This window comes from Falco peregrinus, chromosome 1 (assembly GCF_023634155.1).
Source record: "Falco peregrinus isolate bFalPer1 chromosome 1, bFalPer1.pri, whole genome shotgun sequence".
NCBI lineage: Eukaryota > Metazoa > Chordata > Aves > Falconiformes > Falconidae > Falco > Falco peregrinus.
Window position 1 is genome coordinate 20,516,084 of NC_073721.1, and position 17,300 is coordinate 20,533,383.

At 45.8% G+C, this 17,300-nt stretch overlaps 1 protein-coding gene and 1 long non-coding RNA gene across 2 annotated transcripts in view; one reads left to right on the forward strand and one right to left on the reverse strand.

The window, feature by feature from the left end:
• Positions 1 to 273: 273 nt before the first annotated feature.
• Positions 274 to 12,561, reverse strand: LOC129783676 (uncharacterized). Its single transcript, XR_008745459.1, has 3 exons — positions 7,986 to 12,561; positions 6,943 to 7,004; positions 274 to 4,678 (listed from the first exon to the last, which is right to left on the reverse strand). It is a non-coding gene; the product is annotated as an uncharacterized LOC129783676 (long non-coding RNA).
• The window catches only part of IPMK (inositol polyphosphate multikinase), a 44,406-nt gene continuing 34,622 nt past the window's right edge, over positions 7,517 to 17,300 (forward strand). The window contains exons 1-2 of the mRNA XM_055793831.1: positions 7,517 to 7,899; positions 12,572 to 12,657. Of these exons, the coding sequence (XP_055649806.1) occupies positions 7,668 to 7,899; positions 12,572 to 12,657 (318 nt within the window). The 5' untranslated portion in view covers positions 7,517 to 7,667. The remainder of the gene's footprint in view (positions 7,900 to 12,571; positions 12,658 to 17,300) is intronic.

Consider the following 17,300-nt stretch of genomic DNA (forward strand, 5'->3'; position numbering starts at 1 on the left):
ACAAATTCTTGATATTAAAGTAGTGAAGGATTCCTGTCCTAGGGTAAAACTGTATTGCTGTTCTGCATTGTTATTTTTCAACATGTAAGTGTTCATTAGGAAGGTGAATAAACTGAAGTACTGATTCTGCAGTAATTGAGTGTGACTCATCAAAATAGTCTCAATATCAAATACTCAAGGGCTTTTAGAATCAGCATTCTTGAAGAGGAGATGGCTGTAAATTACAGGTATTTTCTCCACAGTTAATTCAAGCATCGTTAATCTCGCGACATAATTTCAGCACTGCAGTCACATGCTGCTCCACTAGGAGGAAACAGACACTGTGCAATGGATACTCCGTGATCTGGGCAACGCTGATTTTAAGGGGTTTTTTTAATATGCATATACTTATGTATCTGGGTTTTTTTCAGCAGCATTGCTGTCTGCCTGAGCCGAGGCATCTGGAAGTGCTGCATAAATGTATTTGGGACTAAGCTGTTTGTGCACAGAGGCTTATGCGCTTTAAATCTAGGAGTGGTATTGCTCTTTCCCCAACAGCCAGCTGCACAGCTGACCAGAAGCCCTACTAAAATTGTCACCGTATTGTTGCAGTTTGGACCTTGTTCTGGTGCACAGATTTGCACAGTTGCACAGCAGTTGGAGCGGCATTTTCCTTTCAGTGTAATACAGCTAGATAAAGACATAGAAATGTGAGTCACTGCTGTATCACAGTCGTTCCAATAACGGAAGAACATTGTATAATAGGAAGGATAAGAACGTAGGCATGAAACTAAATGTTGGTGTTGCAAAGAAACCTTGTCAGCTGGCTTCTCTTTAGCCGTTCCGAACATGGAAGGAAGTCTTGCTAAATTTGTTGTTTGTTTCAACTCCTGAAGCTTCAAGGCTGACCAAACCCATGCCGAGCCCTGGCTGGATTAGGCAGAAGAGCACCATCTCCCTATAGCGTGTGGGCAGGGAGGGGATGCCCCAACACTGCTGCCAGCAGGCTGAGTTCATCAGTGCTGTATTTCAGCCTGGTCAGACCAAACGCTTTTTCCATTGTCACGGGTACACATTAAGCCCAGCAGTGTTGGATACCCATTCCCCCAGTTGCTTTCTGCACCCAGGCTTGTGCTGCCCTGGTTTTCCCACACTGATGAGTGGCTTTTCTGCACTGGCAGGAGACAATCATTTTCCTAGAGCCATCATTAATTTAGGATGGGTACTAGAGGCTGCTACTTGAAACTATCTGCTGCTTGTTTTCTACTATAGCAGTGGTGCAGCTGCACTGACTGCAGAGCGTAGAGCATTTCTCTGGCATGATGATTTCCAGGCTGCCTAATCCTGAGGCTAATGCAGAGAGGAACTGAATAAAAACTAAATAACATAAAAATAAATAAATCAAATGTGTGGAGAGAAACAAGAAGGTGAAAAAGAAGAAATGAAATGGCAGGTGGGAGAAGCTAGAAAACACCATGTAACATTGTTCCAGGTGGTAGCAAAAAGGAATAAACCAAATTGCAGAAACTGATGTGTTGCTTTTCATTATACCTCTTAATAGAGCTAAGCACAAGGTCTACAAAGTGGCTGTTCATTAGCTCTGGGACTAAGCAGTCCTATTAGTCCAAACTCCTTGGAGCCAAAGGGGTTATGTGCCTCAAGCAGTCACCTGTTACTGTGTTTTTTCTTCCTAACTGTTCGTGAAATCCCACAGTACTGGTCAGAAAGTAAGGCACGCTCATGCTGTGGGTCCCCTGTTAGCAGTCCGGTGTTCCTCCATGCCCACCTTTGTAAACTGTTTAATTAGATGTGCCGTTATAATATATAGAAGGAGTATTTACCAGTATACTCCCTGAAGGCAGTAAAATCACAGTGGGCTTATGTAACTGTAGTGAAGCAGATCTCAGTCCAACTTTCTCATGTGCAGTTCGGACTGGTAAGAAAGTATTTATTTGGGTTCTCAAGTAACTTCTGTTGTCCTTGATACACAGCAGTTGCATACACCTCATGTAAGCACAGAGAGATCATTTCTCTTGTTGTTTTTTTCCTAGCTGAAGACTGAACCATCCCTCCTCTCCAATTTGACATTGCACTGCCCTTAATCCACTCTGCTCTGCACCCTTTTTGTTATGCAGACTGCCGTTTTCTTTTGGTGTTTTTGAATGCATGGCACATTTATACAAAAAAAAAAAAAAAAAAAAGCCTTCTGCTCTCTGGGAGAAGTCCGTAGAATAAAAGAGGAGCTTCCTGAGCATGCCAGAAATTATAGCGTTAATGTGTGAAGCATTCAAAATTCAGGATTTTTGCAAGGATCTGCAAGGATCTGCTCAGTAGCTGGAATGTTTGTGCCATTCAGTTAAGTCAGCTGGCAACAGAAAGAAAGAAAAATGAATGATAAGGTTACTGACACTGTAACTTTTCTCCAATATTTTTCTACAGCTGGCAAATATCACCATACGTGGTTAAGATGTGGTCAAGATGCACTGTCTGTTCACCACCAGGGCTCTTGCTGGAGTCTTGGGTACCAAAACAACGGCCAGAACAGACTTTCACTTCAGTAATTATTAGATTTGTTGCTCTTTTCAAACAGTGTGATCCTGCTCTTTCAATCTCATTCTTGGCTCCAATGTGTGAAGGTTAAATTACTTCTTAAGGGTTGAAAATCTGTTGTTTTGCAGATATATCTTGGCAGTAGAATATCGTTTAATAGAAGAGACTTTTTTTAATGCCAGTTGGCCGTGGGTTTAGTCAATAAATAGGTGTTTAATTTTACTGCAGGTGGAGGCAATGTAAGTAGCCTCTAGGGAAAGACAAAGAGGCATTTTAAATAAGCCTCTTGGCATATTAGTCATCTTAAATCAAGTATGGGGGTTAACCTAAAGTATTAGGATGTGACTGGTAAAATGCCATCATGCATTTGTAAACCCCGAGCAACCCCCTGATAGAGATACGATACCATACTTGGAAAATATTTGTTTAGAAAGACAAAGGGAGTAATCTTTATCTACCTGTAAGCCATGAGATCAGGAGAAGGTACTAAAGACTTTGATCTAATGCCTCTATTTCAGAAAGATGCACAACTTCTTGATCAAGGATGTCAACGCATACACCTCTCACTGCCATTTGCTAGGGGTGGAGGCAGCGAAAATATGTTTCATTTGTTCAGACTCTCCACAAATCATCAGTTTAGTTCCATCTTCTGCACCGCTTAATGAATGGTATGTTCCTATTCTCTGTGAGAGACCAGGCATGGAAGCCGGACTCAATACATGGCATGCTGAGGCTACACATAGCAGCAAAATTATGCCTTCTGACTTTCTCTCAATGCGCTTCCTGATGTTGCCCAACATTTTGTTGGCTTTTTTTGGCTGCAGACATGCATCGAGCTGATGATCTCAGACAACGGTCAACAATGACTTCAGGATCTCTTTCCTGAGCCGTGACACCAGTTCCAGGATCAGTATCAAAGACCTTTGGTTTGGGTTATTTCCTTCTACATGTGATACCTTACGGTTCTCCACATTGAAGCTCCTATGACAACATTGTCTCTTTTATTCGGTTTTGTCAGAGCCTGCAGGACTTATTTGCCATCAGCGTGGCATTTGACTGCCCTAAGGAGGTCAGGAATATTCACGGACCTGGAGACTTTGTGCACACTCCCATCTACAGGTCGTGAATGAAGATGTTGAATAAAACCAGTCTCGGCAAACACCCACTGCTGGCTCCTCTCCACCACCAAAGTCCTTCTATTTGCTTCCCACCCCTCAACCTCCTCTCTCAGCCCAAAAATGAACCTTTCCTCCAAATTCTGTGATTAGTTTCTTTAATGATCACCAATAAAAAAATAAAATTGAAGGACGCTGAGGAAGAAAGGAACTATTGAAATGAAATTAGCTTTCTAATACAAAACAGACCTCCCCAAATTTACAGCTGCGGTTCTGTTTATAGAAAAGGTGATCCAGAAAATACACAACTGCCATGAATTAACCTCACAGTCATTTTTGAAATGTACTGTATTATCTCCAGAGAGTGTATGTTGGCTTTTGACACCATCCCTTTGTTTTCATCCTGGAAAACCCCAGATGTACCCTGGTTGCCAGGGAGGAGAGTAGTGTCAAAGACTTTGCATCAGTCAAAGCCAAATAAAATATTAATCATTGTGGGACCTGATGCCTACGTGACAAGGCAGCAGCTAGAAAAGAAAGCAGGATAGCACTGTTGAGTCTTACAGCTACAACACACAAGAGTAGTTTAGATTTTCCTTTACTTAACAAGAACAAAAAAGACAGCACAGAACTTCTGTGAACTTAACAAAAGATTAAAAGCCCTGAGCTATTTTTAGAGGACACGATACAGCAACACTTCTGCTGTGAAATGGCAAGGAAAAAGAACTGCAACACCTGCTGTAATGCCAAATGAGCAGGACAGGCCCTCCTGCCTGCAGAAGCACCACCGCAGATGTTCTCACCCACCCAGCAAATTATTGCTTTTGCTGATCAACATTTCTGATCAGGACCACAGGTATGGCCCAGGTCAACTCTGTTGCAATCTGTCTGGCCAGCAGAAGCTACACAAGCGCAGCTGCCTGCTGCAGGAAGTGGCTGCGCGGGCAGCAGGATCCACGTCTCTCACACAGACCTCATGCAGATAACACGGCTCCAGCAGAGGAGCTGGTTTTGGCGAGATGGGGAAGAAGTGGCTGTGAACCACGCAAAGGGACAGTGAAAATCCAGCAGTGCTTGTGGTCAGCATACCTCTACAGTACCGATATTTTGGCCAAGACCCAGCCCCACTAATCTGTTTACCTAACGTCCCCCTGTACTTCCACTGAAGTAGGAGCTTTTTTCCTGTACTAAACTGCCATGTGTCTTGCAGTTAAGTTATTAACTAGCTGTTGTGTTTGAAAAAGGGCTTTATCTCAGCGTAAAGTGATTCATTTTGTAATCCTCACTCAGTTCAGGGGAGCTCTGCAATCTGCTGGCGAGACATCCTCTTGCAGCACAAAGCAGTTTGTGCAAAACAAATGTGTGCGTAACATTTTGTAGGCATTGTCAGTCTTTGCATTTTCATCAGAGCGAGAGAGGCAAGACTGATTTCCAGCAACAGAGAGAAAGAGTAATCCAGAACTAAGCATAATTTTGCCAAATTAATTTTGTTTGGGTTGGTGGGGGTGAGGTGTCCCAACCACCTGCCCCTTCAGCAGCTGTTAGCAGCCACTTTCGCTTTCTCTTCCAGTGCAATTGCACAGCCTGGAGATAAGTTTCTTTGGGAATCTTGCTGGTAGGTTCAGTTTTCAGCACAAACTCTTACAGTATCACACTCTGTGGCAATATTAATTATTTGTAATTTCTGGTATTCTCTCGGTTTAGCTCGTTTTGTTTTAGGGGAAGTTCCCAGATAAGATTAGTGAACTCCCTGTGCTGAAGTGTGAGGGTGGAATGAATGAGCAGAGGATAGTTGCATGTCGGTTGATTTCTATGTGCATAAATCTGACTAAAGCAGTATCAGGGAAAAGGAAGTAGGCAGTCTTTACTTATTCCAATTACTCATGCTTTCATTATTTCTTTTAAATCCTTCCAGGCCCACTTCTGTTAGCTCTAAGGATATCTAGATGCCGTTCAGGACTAGGTACTTGAAGAGTCTTTAAATTCCAATTTTTTGCCTTTTAATTCCCTTCTTTTTTCCACCAAGATTTCGAGTTCAGGTAGATTGCAGTGTTATACAGGCACTCATGCAGGTCTGAAATGCCATCTACGTTCTTCTCTCTGTGTTTAGACCCAGATCAGCCGAAGCGTCTCACATCTCTGGAGGGGGGAATATCTTTCCGCAAGGTTCAGGCTGGCATCCGAACCTTGCAGCAGCTGCTGCTGCTGAGACCAGGAACCTTCTCTCTGCCAGACACGTACCACTTGTGCTTTTTTTTTCACTATACTGCTCAGTGATTTTTTTGTGTGCAAGGCTTGACCAATCTGTGGGATTTCTCTCCTGTGTCAGCACCCCCTTGGGAAAATTCACCACGGGGGGAACTGAAGAGAGGAGTTTATGCTTGCAGCCGTCTGACTCCTAATCTTTAGGGCTGGACAGTAACGACTGTTGAGAAGGGGATATTTGTGAAGGAGAAACGTTAAGTTTTCTGACCAGCCTTGTTACTTCAGAAGGGATCTTTCTGAGTTGTTACTACTGTCTTCCCCATGTTACCCAATTAAGAGAGTGAAACAAAGTGTTCCATGAACAATGAACTAATGAAACTTACTTTGATAATTTATATGCTATGCTCCTTCCTCTCACTCCTCAATACCCTAATTTTCCCTGTGACATTCCTGTTCCCTTGATACATTACTTTCACCAGTAAATCCCCCAGATCCCATCCAGCTTTCCCAACCACCTGCCACATCTCCCTACTATGGGACAGGGAAGAGGCTGCAAGTAATAGCTGAGCTCACTGCATTGTTGTTCCTTTAATGTCAGCGCTGATTCTTGATACACGTCAGCCCAGTTTTATAAAACCTGAGGGAATGTCATATATCTGCTAAAATTCATTTTCCTACCTCCAGCCTCATTTTCCCATTCTGCATCCTACTAATGTTAAACATGACTTGACACTAGCAGATACCATGGCAAAAGTGCAGATCTAATATTCACTGAGTCCACCTAGTTCTATAAAGGAAAGAAACAGCAAAAAGAGAAGCCAGTAATTACAGGCTGACAAATAGAGCTGATACCTGCCCCAGAGAAAAGAAATGTTAATGAAGCCTCCTAGCCAGGCTTTGGGGTCCTGTGAGTGAATGCAGGGCCTTGTGCATACCTTCCTCCACCCACGGGGAGTTAAAATTCGTATTAGAGATTAATCCCTTGTCCAGTTCTGATCTGGTGTCAGGCCAGGTGCGCCCACCTCCCGTACAACACCCGCGCCTAGAAAGCCTTTGCTAAGGCGCTGTTTTAAGCGGCTTTAAAGGTCCGTACCCACTGTAAGGGTCCGACACCTTCCCCATGCTCGGTCTGCTCTGGCTTGTGCTCCCTCTGATCTGCCGGAGAGAACACACACAAACCGCGGGATGGCGGCGAACCGGGACAGCTGGAGAGGAGCTCGGGTGCATTTCTGGCCGCCGAGACCCAGCGGAGGGGGCACGGCCCCCGCCCGCCACCACCCGGCTCTGGCCGCGCCCGGCGGCAGCTCTCCCGGCACAGCCGAGGGGCGCACGCTGCCCCGCTGGCTGGCGGCGGACCGGGGCGGCGGTGGGGGTGCCCACGGGGGGTGTCACCGCTCCCTCGCACGGCCGGGGTCGGTTTAGCGGGCGCTAGGCCCCGCTGCCGCCGCAGCCGGCCGACGAACGCAGGCGCTGCCCGCGCCGGCCTCGCCAAGGCGCCAGGGCCCGGGCGCGGCCTACCCCCGCGCCGCCACCGCCGCCACCGCCCCCTCAGCGGCGGCCGGGCCCCCCGCCCCACCGCGGGCCGGGCCCGGCCGGGCCGGGCGGCGGAGGCGGAGCCACGTCCGGGGCGGGGCGGCGCCGCGGCCAGTCGCTGCCTCAGCGGCGGGGTGGGCGGCGCGGAGCGGCGCGGCGCGGGGTGATGGAGCCGCGGGTCCTCGCCGCCCGCGTCCCGGCACGCAGCGCCCGCTGAGGCCCGCCCGCCGCCGCCGCCGCGCGGCCGCCCCTCTCCTCCCGCCGCCCCCCGCGCACCCCCGGGAAATGGCCACGGAGCCCCCGCGGCCGGCGCCGCCCGCGGCGGGGCGCCCCGAGGGCGGGTGCGGGCGCTGCGCGGGCGGCGGGCGCGGCGAGGCAGAGGAGGCCGCGGCCCAGCCGGCGCTCGGCGCCTCCGCGGGCCCCGCGGCGGCGGCGGGGGGCCGGCGGCGGGGGCTGAACGGCTGCGTGCCGCTGTCGCACCAGGTGGCCGGGCACATGTACGGCAAGGATAAAGGCGGTGAGCGGCGGCGGGGCGCGGGGAGGGGGGCGGCGGCGGCGGCGGCCCGAGCCGCCCGTGAGGGGCTTCCCCGCCCTCCCGTTTACCTTAATTCTTCCCAACCCGGTGGCGGCGGGGCGGCTTTCGCTTCAATTCTCCTCACGTCTCGCTGGCGGCGGCCGGCAGCTCTGCGGGGGGCGGGGGTGACAGGCGGGCGCCGCTCCCGGGCGGCGGGGCGACGCGCAGGGCCCCTCAGGCGCGGCGGGCAGGGCTTGCAGCCCCGGGGGCGCCGCTCTCGCCAGCGCCGGGTTCTGCCGGGCTGCGCGGCGGGTGCCCGTTTGGCCCCGGGCGCGGCCTCACCGGCCGGGGGGTGTCGGTGCGCAGTCAGGTGCGCACCTCGGCGCTGCGGGGCCCGGCTCCGTGGCCGGCGCTGGCGGGGCTCGGCCGGTGTGGGCGGGTTGTGGACGGAGCGGTGTCGCCGCTGCTGGGTATCTCTTCTGGTGGTTTTGCGTAAATGGTAACGGCCCATCAGGTGCGTGTTAACCTTTAAGCCAAAGGGCCTCTGTAGTCCGGCTTCGTTCCCGCAGGTACCCTTTAAAAAAGTGGGAATTTAGGATGGTGCACTGGTATCCTCAGAACGAACGCTGGAACCGGGCTTTACCTCACGGGAACCCCCAACCTCTATCGCCACTGGAAGCTTCGGCAAAGTACTAGCAAGAGGTTTACCAACCAGGGGTAACTTCTTAGTTGCTTGTTTATTTGATGGTAAGAGTAATTCTGAACCAGTGGCTAGTAAGCAGTCTAATAATACAAATATCATGAAGATACAGTGTTACTAAAGCATGCCACCGGTAGTTTTAAATGTCTGTTTTAATTCTAGGCTGAGGAGCAAGGTGTTGGCCCTTCCGATGAAGGCGCATTTTAATACAGGCAGTGCTCAGTGCCAGAGTGAGCCGCCAAGTTGATGTTGCCAGGTGGCATCTCTCGCCCTTCCAGGATGTCATATTTGGTATCACTGCGGTCTCTGAGTCAAATGCAAAGTATATGTCCATTCAGCTCTCGGTGTGCCCTTTGGGAGTAGCTATAACCAGTACCTGCTGTTATATTACCTTTGAGCCCCGTTAGTAGGAATGCCTCTGCCAGATAGGCCAAGGGCTGAACTTCACAACGTCTTCAGCTGTCAGGGCGTGGAATTACAGAACTAATGGCACTGGGAGTTGGTCTTATCTCCAGCTTACATCCATGGTGTGTATTGCTACTGATAATCTCCACAGCGAAGTCATTCTTGTGCCTTGCCTCTGTTGCAACTGGTGCAATAAAATGTTGAGGGAGGGGTGTTGGATCCTTGGAGATGTACATCTTTGTTGTTGTTCCCACATCATAACATGGGGTGGGATCAGGCAAAAAAGGCTCACTTCAGGGAGAGCCTCACCTTTGGCATGTCAATTTTATTGCAGTTAGATTGAGACAACATGGGTGATACACTATCTATATTGTGTGTGCAGCTCAAATGGGTTAGATAAAGCTAGCTCTGCTACATCTAATGAGCAAGACAAATTTTCTTGCAAAGGTACTACCATGTTTGATGATCTTGTCTTAGAAACAGACTTTTAGATTTAAGTGAAGACCAATGCTGCTCTGGCCTTCACAGGTCTCTTTTTCTTGTAACTGAATCTTCTCATTTTATTTCTTTATAGATGTTGTATGTAGGAGTGCTGGCAGTTGAGATGCTAAAGATACAGGGTCATGTATAATTTTGCGGTGCTGCTCCCCATGGTGTCTTTGTTGTGAAAGTAGTGGCCAGATGCTTGAGTATATGTAGTTGCTAATAGCACCAGTAAGGAATGTCCCAGGCAATCTCTGTGTCAGAATCTGTGAGAACTTAAAGCATGTTAGAGGAGACCGGTGTGTCTTCTGCCCTCTCCACTGCGTTTTCTGCCTTTACTGTCAGTAGTCACCCTTCCCGCTGTCTCCCATTCTGCCCGTTTCTATCCTATTGAACCTTTATCGTTTTAAAGCCTAAAGCTATAAAACCAGTGCGCCTTTTTGTCAGGATACCTCTGTTGCTTTGCATACGGCTTGAAGGTTGTACCTGCCTGGTGCCAGTATCTGAGCTGTTCACTGATTCAAGCTCAGAGCCTTCCTTGTTCTGCCCAGCTTCTTCCTGCATATCACTTCTGTCCTCTGCATTCCACTTCCCTTCTGTCCCCTCATAGAGACATACAGAGGATTTGAAGGTATCCAAAGCATTTTTAAACTTTTTTTTTTCCTTAAAATATACTTTAAACTTTCTTTGCCATAGGCTTTGTTCCTTCCTTCCTGATGGCAATCTCCACCCAACAGAGACTTCTGCACCTGCCTGTGGTTTGGTGCTTACACCCACGAAGTGCTGGAGGTCCCCAAGTCATTAGTGGGATTCTGTACTAAAGGAGCCATTCTCTTTCCCTGGGACTTTTGTAGCCATGCAAATCACAAAACTTCAAACTCTGGCTGCTGCTTTCACAATGCAAAAGTGAAGGTGGCACATAGATACTGGTCAGTCCTTATTAGATACCCTGAGAGGACAGAGGATCTTTTCTAAAGTAAATACTCAGTGTATTTGTGCAGAAAAGGTTTTGTCTATATTTCAGTGAAGCACGTGGATTGGATGTGATTTTTTTTTCTTTTTTGTTTAGAAGAGTGTGTAGTCTGTATTCATTATTTTTGCAGTAGATTTGAGTTCCAGAATGCTAGCAAGCTTTCTGTACAGAGCCACAGAGAAATGTTTGTGAAATATTTCAGAGTTTTAATTTTGGTATAGTTCTGCTGCTTCTTTAGAAGTGTTAAATTGCTGAAATAAAGAATAAATTATTCATATATTAAACCGATACTACTCCTGATCTGTGCTGAAAAACCCCAGGAACCCTAAAACAAAGCCATGAACCAACATCCATATGTTAGTATGATCTACAGGTGATGGTATCCTATGGTGGTTGTAGATCAGTGGGAAGGTTACGGCATTTTCATCTTTGTGATGAATGTTGAAACACGTGTCTTTGGTTTTCAGTCCTGCCTCAGTCACAGTTACAGAGTAGGTGCTCTAGTCGGTCAAGAAATCCAGAGGATAAGGGAACTTCAGACAGTGTCAGGTTATATTAAACTCTTTTCAAGTAGTATGAATCAACCAAATAGTGTATGGGTTCTACCTAAAGGAGTATTTGCTTGATCTTTCTACCTTGTGGATTGTCTACTTGTCTTATCAAAGCCAACATGCAGATTTTGAGGAGTATGTGTTATAAAACCTTTTTTTTAATGTTGTGATTGTTAGCAATTTGCATTAAAAACACATGCCGTTCAAATACTTCATGCAGTTTGCCGAGTGGCTTCCAGCACATGTCAAAAAGGGTACAGAGGGTGGGGAAAGAAGTTATTGTCTTGAAGATGTTGTGGTAGTCTGCATGTTGTTGTGTGGCATATATTTCTAGTTCTGGAAAGTGTACAAAATCCAACTTTCAGCAAGCAACATGACTTGAGAAACTGGTTTATGCAAATTTTTAAAACCACTCTTTGTTCATTGGCACAGCCAACTAATGAAAAGACTTTTCTAAGTCTGGTGGTTGTTTTAAAATAAGTGTCTTAAGCTCTAAAGATTTTGTTTAGTTTCCAGGACTTCACAACAGAGCCCATTCTAAGATAATGCTTTCTGAAAAGTGAAAACACAATTGTTGTTAGAACTCTAAACTCTTTTTGGGACACAAAGCTCCTGGCTCGTTTCACTGTGTTTCCTCAAGTGGTAAGCTGAAGATGGAACCTATTTTGGATATTTTGGATACAGCTGACATTTTTACTTCCCTTTTAAGCAAAATAAATTGCTATCTGGAAAGCTATGAATAAATCCTAGGAGAAAATTTCTTTTCCAGAAGTGGGTTTTTCTTTTACCCTTGCAACTGATGAACTTGAAAGTTAGAGTGCATTTCACAGGGATGCAGTTACTTTTCTCTGTTCTTGCCCATATCCATCTCTTGAGTATCCTTAGATACTTGGTTACATTTCTTATGCAGCTACTTTGCAATGTTGCTGGCTGAAGAGTCATTAAGGCTGTTTCGGGACGGTATTTGGGGTCTTTCTGGTGCAGGCGTGTTGAAGATGGTTGCCTGGCTGAGGTGAAATTCTGTGTTATAATTGTGGGAAATAGAAATAGTAGCATCTGATTAGCATGAAGTGCTATAGGGGTGCTGCTTCTCGTAGTACAGAAGTGCTCCTTCTATGCCACTAGTACAGAAATACATTGACAGGACAAATTACTAGTGCAGCTAGCAGGAAAGGCATTAAACTTGGTACTGACTCCTTTAACTTCTTGGCATTGTTGGAAAACCAGCTTATCAGTTACTTAAGAAGGGAGTGTCTATGTAATCTTCCATAGTTGAATCAATATTTTTTTTGGGTGGAACTTTTAATGTCAAATCCCAGTACTGTGTTGGCCTTGAGCAGAATTATACCCAGGAAATCATCTGATGGCTGGAAAAAGAGGAATGCAAGCAAACCTCTGCTAAGGGTTTTGTGTAGGAGCTGCCAGTTTCGACTGTACTGTGCATGTACTGAAAGCAGTACAACTTTGCAAATAGGTTGTCCCTGATGGTGTATTTGCTATTTGGTGGGGGTGGGGGTGTGTAGTTCTTAGAACTACGTCCTGATGTATATGCTTCCTTTCCAGGTATACTGCAGCATCCAGATGGGACTGTCCTGAAGCAGCTGCAGCCACCACCTCGTGGTCCCAGGGAGCAGGAGTTCTACAACAAGGTGAGCGTCCTGCAGGGTGGAGGGAGCTGGCTTGCTGTGAGTGATATGGGTGTGCCTTCCCGTAGAAGTACACCCTTATTGTTGTGGCTGGGAAAGTGCAACAGAAATATCTGAATGGTAGGTCACCAACAGCCTTGTCGTGGTATCTGTGTGCTTTCTAGAACTTCCTCTTCTTTGAATATCTGTCCATCTGCCAAAGCTACTTCACTTGCAGGATTTAAGCTTGCTCGTTTGCTCATGGGACAGCAGGGTTTTCACAGCATCTAAGATTTTATTGAAAAGACTTGTATTATTTCCGTCTATGATTAAAAGGTGGTATATTTGATCCCATCTTTCTCATGATGCCGAGTGTCTCAGAATGGGTTGCATCTAAACTTAGCATGTCTTAGTCTTCCACCTAGTCTGGTTTACTGCTAGAAATATGGCTCTGTTGACTGTATTAAAACTGTTCACTGTATTAAAACTCAGCTCCTGGGTCTCAGAGCAATTGTAGAGTGGCAGTGGTGATGGACACCAACTCTGTATCAGGTAATAGGCAACACTCATCACTGACCCAGGGCAGCAACTTCCTTCTGTCGCACCCAAAGGTTTCAAAGCCAGCACACTTTCTTTCTTAAGCAAGACACTGCTTTAGTCAATAAAAAGTGAATCTCTCCAGTTTTTAACTGTGGTTTGTTGCAATTTTCCTATTGCTCATGTTCAGTTTGCTTATCATTAAATTTAATAACATAAATCAGGAGAGTTGTTGCTTGTTGTCTATGAGGGTAAACTGGTTTTAGAGCTGCTTTCTCTTACCGACCTAACTGCCGGTGATAGTCTGTCACGTGTTCTTTCTGTATCAGCTTGATGTGTCATCCCTTTCTATGGCTTATTCAGTATGAAGAACTGTATGCAGGATGAGAGAGGAGTCTTGAGACCCGCTTTTTGTTGCGGTGTTTGGTGGTTGGGGTTTTTTTCGTGGTTAACTTGAATATCCTTCTAGGAAAAAAAATATCAGAAGACCTTAAGTATTTTGTGGAAGTGCCTCACATTAAAACCGGCTGAGCAGTGTGCTCTAGGTGAAGAATGTGTTAGCATGCTAGAATTATTCAATAATTCTCCTGATGGGACTGCTAGACAAAACAGCAGCTCTTGAGTTAGTAGGAGCTCAGCAGGAGCCAGTTAAATGGAAATGTAAATATTTCTCTGAGGTTTCTCAGTGACTGTCATTTAGATGAGGTTAAGAAAGATGCAGTCCAGCCTAAGCAGTAACTCTTCAGCAGAAGGAGGAAGTTTGAACAGACTCTTTTGAGTGTCAGGCCACTTACTCTTCTGTGAAATCCTGAGGGATGGACAGTAATGTGCTATCACTGTCTAAAGGCAGTGCATAAGGAGGGTAAGCTTGAGCATTGCCTAGATGTTAACCGTTCACAACACAGGCTTTATCATTTTGCCTGTTGCTTACACTGCCATGACAAGCTGTGAGCAAGACCCTGGGCAAAATCTTCAAGGAAGAGGTCTGTGTTAGTGCCCTTGTTACTGTGCCACGACACAGTGGAAGAAGTTGGTCTCGATGCTGGTAACTTGCAAAGTTAGGTTCAATTATGCATGCCAGGGCCTTGCCAGGTTGCTTCTGACACTAAGTTTTTTTTTGGTTATAAGCTATTTGTGAAAGGGCTTGGGCAATTCTCAAAAAATAATGGGAGAAAGGGAAGGGTGTATACGGAACTAGTTGTGCGTGAACTAGAATGGCTTTTTGTGGGAGAAGGGAAGGAGAGCAAATGCCTGTATGTTATGTAGGTGAAAGTACAGGAGAAAGGTCTTGGGGATTTATCGCTTCTCGGTGATTAACTACTATCATGTTTGCTGTCAGGCCAGAACCACGTGATGTGGGATATAGACACCCAAGCGCTGCCTGTCATTGTTACAAGATGAGGATTACTGTGGATTGTGAGGTTCATTGTAAGGTACAGGTTCACATACAGCTTGATAGAATAGCTCGTTGCTGCCAAGAGGGAAAAGCCTTTCTTGCCGTTCTTGTCCTTTGTCCTGTCCTGTGCTGGTGCTTTTTGGACACGATGAACTGATCTGATTTCCCTAAAAGATGGCAAAACTTCCTTGTGTTGGTAGTCTATCAGTTTTAGTGATTAAACTGTGGGGGCAGTGGGAACAACAGCAAGATTGCCCTGTTTCGGTGCCTGAGCTCAACACATCTTATAATCAAAGAGACGTTATCACCTTGGAGTGGGCTAGTGAGCCTCCAGAGAATGGGGGAAGGAGAACTTTACCAGTCCTTGAGACAAGGGGTTGTTTACCAGGTGGTCTAGTACAGGAGGTGGTGAGAAACAGTGCAGAAATAGAACGGGTGAAACAAGAGTACTGTATCCCAGGCTGTCACTTTGTCAGGCCTAGACAGTAAGTCCGTTGGTAAGATGGTAATAATGGTTGCCCATTAGTATATGTGGATTAATTGTGACTTAATTTCTGCACCTGCTTTTCCATATGTGCTTATAACTGTTCTGTCTGTAGTGATAGATCAATTACTGCTTCCTTTGCATGCTACCTTACCCTGGCCTGAATTAAGATTAGTACCTCAGTACCTGGCCCAGAAAAAGTGTTTTGTTTTTTTTTTTACTTAGGGGTAAAGCTCACCTCAGCTGAAGTAATTAAGAACCTCAGTAGCAAGAAGATGAGAGTGTCTCAGTTTCAGCTGCACAAGTTGGCTGGAGAGCATCTATCAGAGATTTGAGGCAGAAGCGTCTTCCAGTAACCATCAGTGACCAGGAAGTGGTATTTCAGCATGCAGTCTGAGTGCTTGTGAGCTGGAGGTTGCAGGGAGTGTGTCATGATAGGAGATAACGAGGCTTTAAGAGACAAGTTTGACTAACTCTGATGTATTTAACCTGACACCAGGCAGATACCATGTTCATTCTGGTCAAGACATTCTTCTCTTCTGAAGTTGCTAGATTTGCGTTCAGCTGGATGGGTGAAGATGACAGAGGGCCATAGTCTGTGTCCATGAATCACCAGAAGTTTCTTCCCATGGTTTTTGATGGGTTATTTTCTATTGAACATGAAGCTGAGTGCTGACTGGTAGAGCCCAAACAAAATGGGCTTCTCTTTTTGGCATGGAAACTTGAGCAAGACACTGTAGTGCAAAATACTAATAGTGATCTAAAACCTGCTCAGAAATGGTGGCAAGTTAAGATGTTGAAGAATTTCACAGGTCTCTGTCAAGGTGGAAAACTGGAAAAATCTCTCATTTAATTCCTACTCAGACTGCCATTAGGTTACCTTCCTGTGTTCTTGATAGTGTATTTTCAGTTTAGCAGTTTAAAAAAACCAACAAAACCAACCCACCCTCTAAATACAGGTCTCCTTTCTTAAGAGATTATTTCACCAAGTAAACCAGACTTTTATCTCTGCTACAGCAATATGTGTCATTCTCTGCTGATGGGGAAGTGGCTTGCCATGGTTCTGTGTTATGAGGGAGGGGAAACACAGAATGTGACAAGGTGATTGTGAAGCCTTCCCATGATAAAATGTAGTGGAACAATGAGCGGTTTGTAGTAATTGTTAGTAACTTACTATCTGTTGCTTAATTTGTCATTGGAGTGTGACTTTCCAATGGTAATGTCTGCTTCCTACTGAGTTCTGTAAATATGAGTAATTATTAAATCAAAATAATAACATTTTAATTTAGTTTGTGCAAACTCCCTTCCTGTACCTGAGGGCATGAACTTCTCACAAACATTGGCTGCATAACCGTGGAGTGTTCTAGCAGGTCTTCTGGTAGGCTTATCTGGGTAAAAAATCTGGAGTTTTTTTAACCTTGAATAGCTACAAGATACTTTGTTTTGGATAGGTATGAGCACAAGGGAATGAAAAAAAAAATTGGAGGGTTGTGTTTTTTCAGGACTCTATAGTCTGCAACAGTTGTTTCCATCTAATGGAAATACCTGGTGAGAACCTGTAGGTGGAGGCACTCTAAAGGCCTGCTTTTTTTTTTTTAAAGGAGTTTCAGGAGGGAGTGGCACACAGAGATGTGGAAACAGGAAAATAGTGTTTGGAAATGTAATATATTATGTAGTAGTGACCCATTTCCACTAGAGAAAATTAATTGTTAAAAGGCAGTATGTGTTTATGGTAGGCTGCCTACACATGCATGCTAAGAAATCCACTAAAGCAGGCTACTAGTTGCTGTGTTTTAGTATTTGGCTTCAGCTTGCTTTATGCCAGGGTGCATTTATACAAACTGAAACAGTCTGATTTAATTCAGCAGTGTTGGGGAGAGGGAAGAAGCCCATCAGCCCTCCTATGGTGATCTCTTCTGGCAGCTGAGTGGGGAACAGAAGGAAAAACATCCTTTGACAAAGTTAGTGCAGTCACTTACTGTATGAGGTAAAACCTTGCATAGCTGGGTACAGAGCTCTTGTCTCAGACATGCCAGGCTGTATCCAAGAGCACTGTGTGCTAGCATAACTCTTCCCATTTAAGAGCTATCCTCTTCAGCACGAGGTTTTTTTTAAATTGACACATCAAGTATGTAGTGTTGCAGAAACTGCTGTCCTGTTGATGCCCTGAAGAGGGGAAGCTGGAATGTCAGGCTTAAAACGGGGCAGATGCTTTTGCAGGCAGAAAAGGACAGAGCCTGGGCTGCGAGT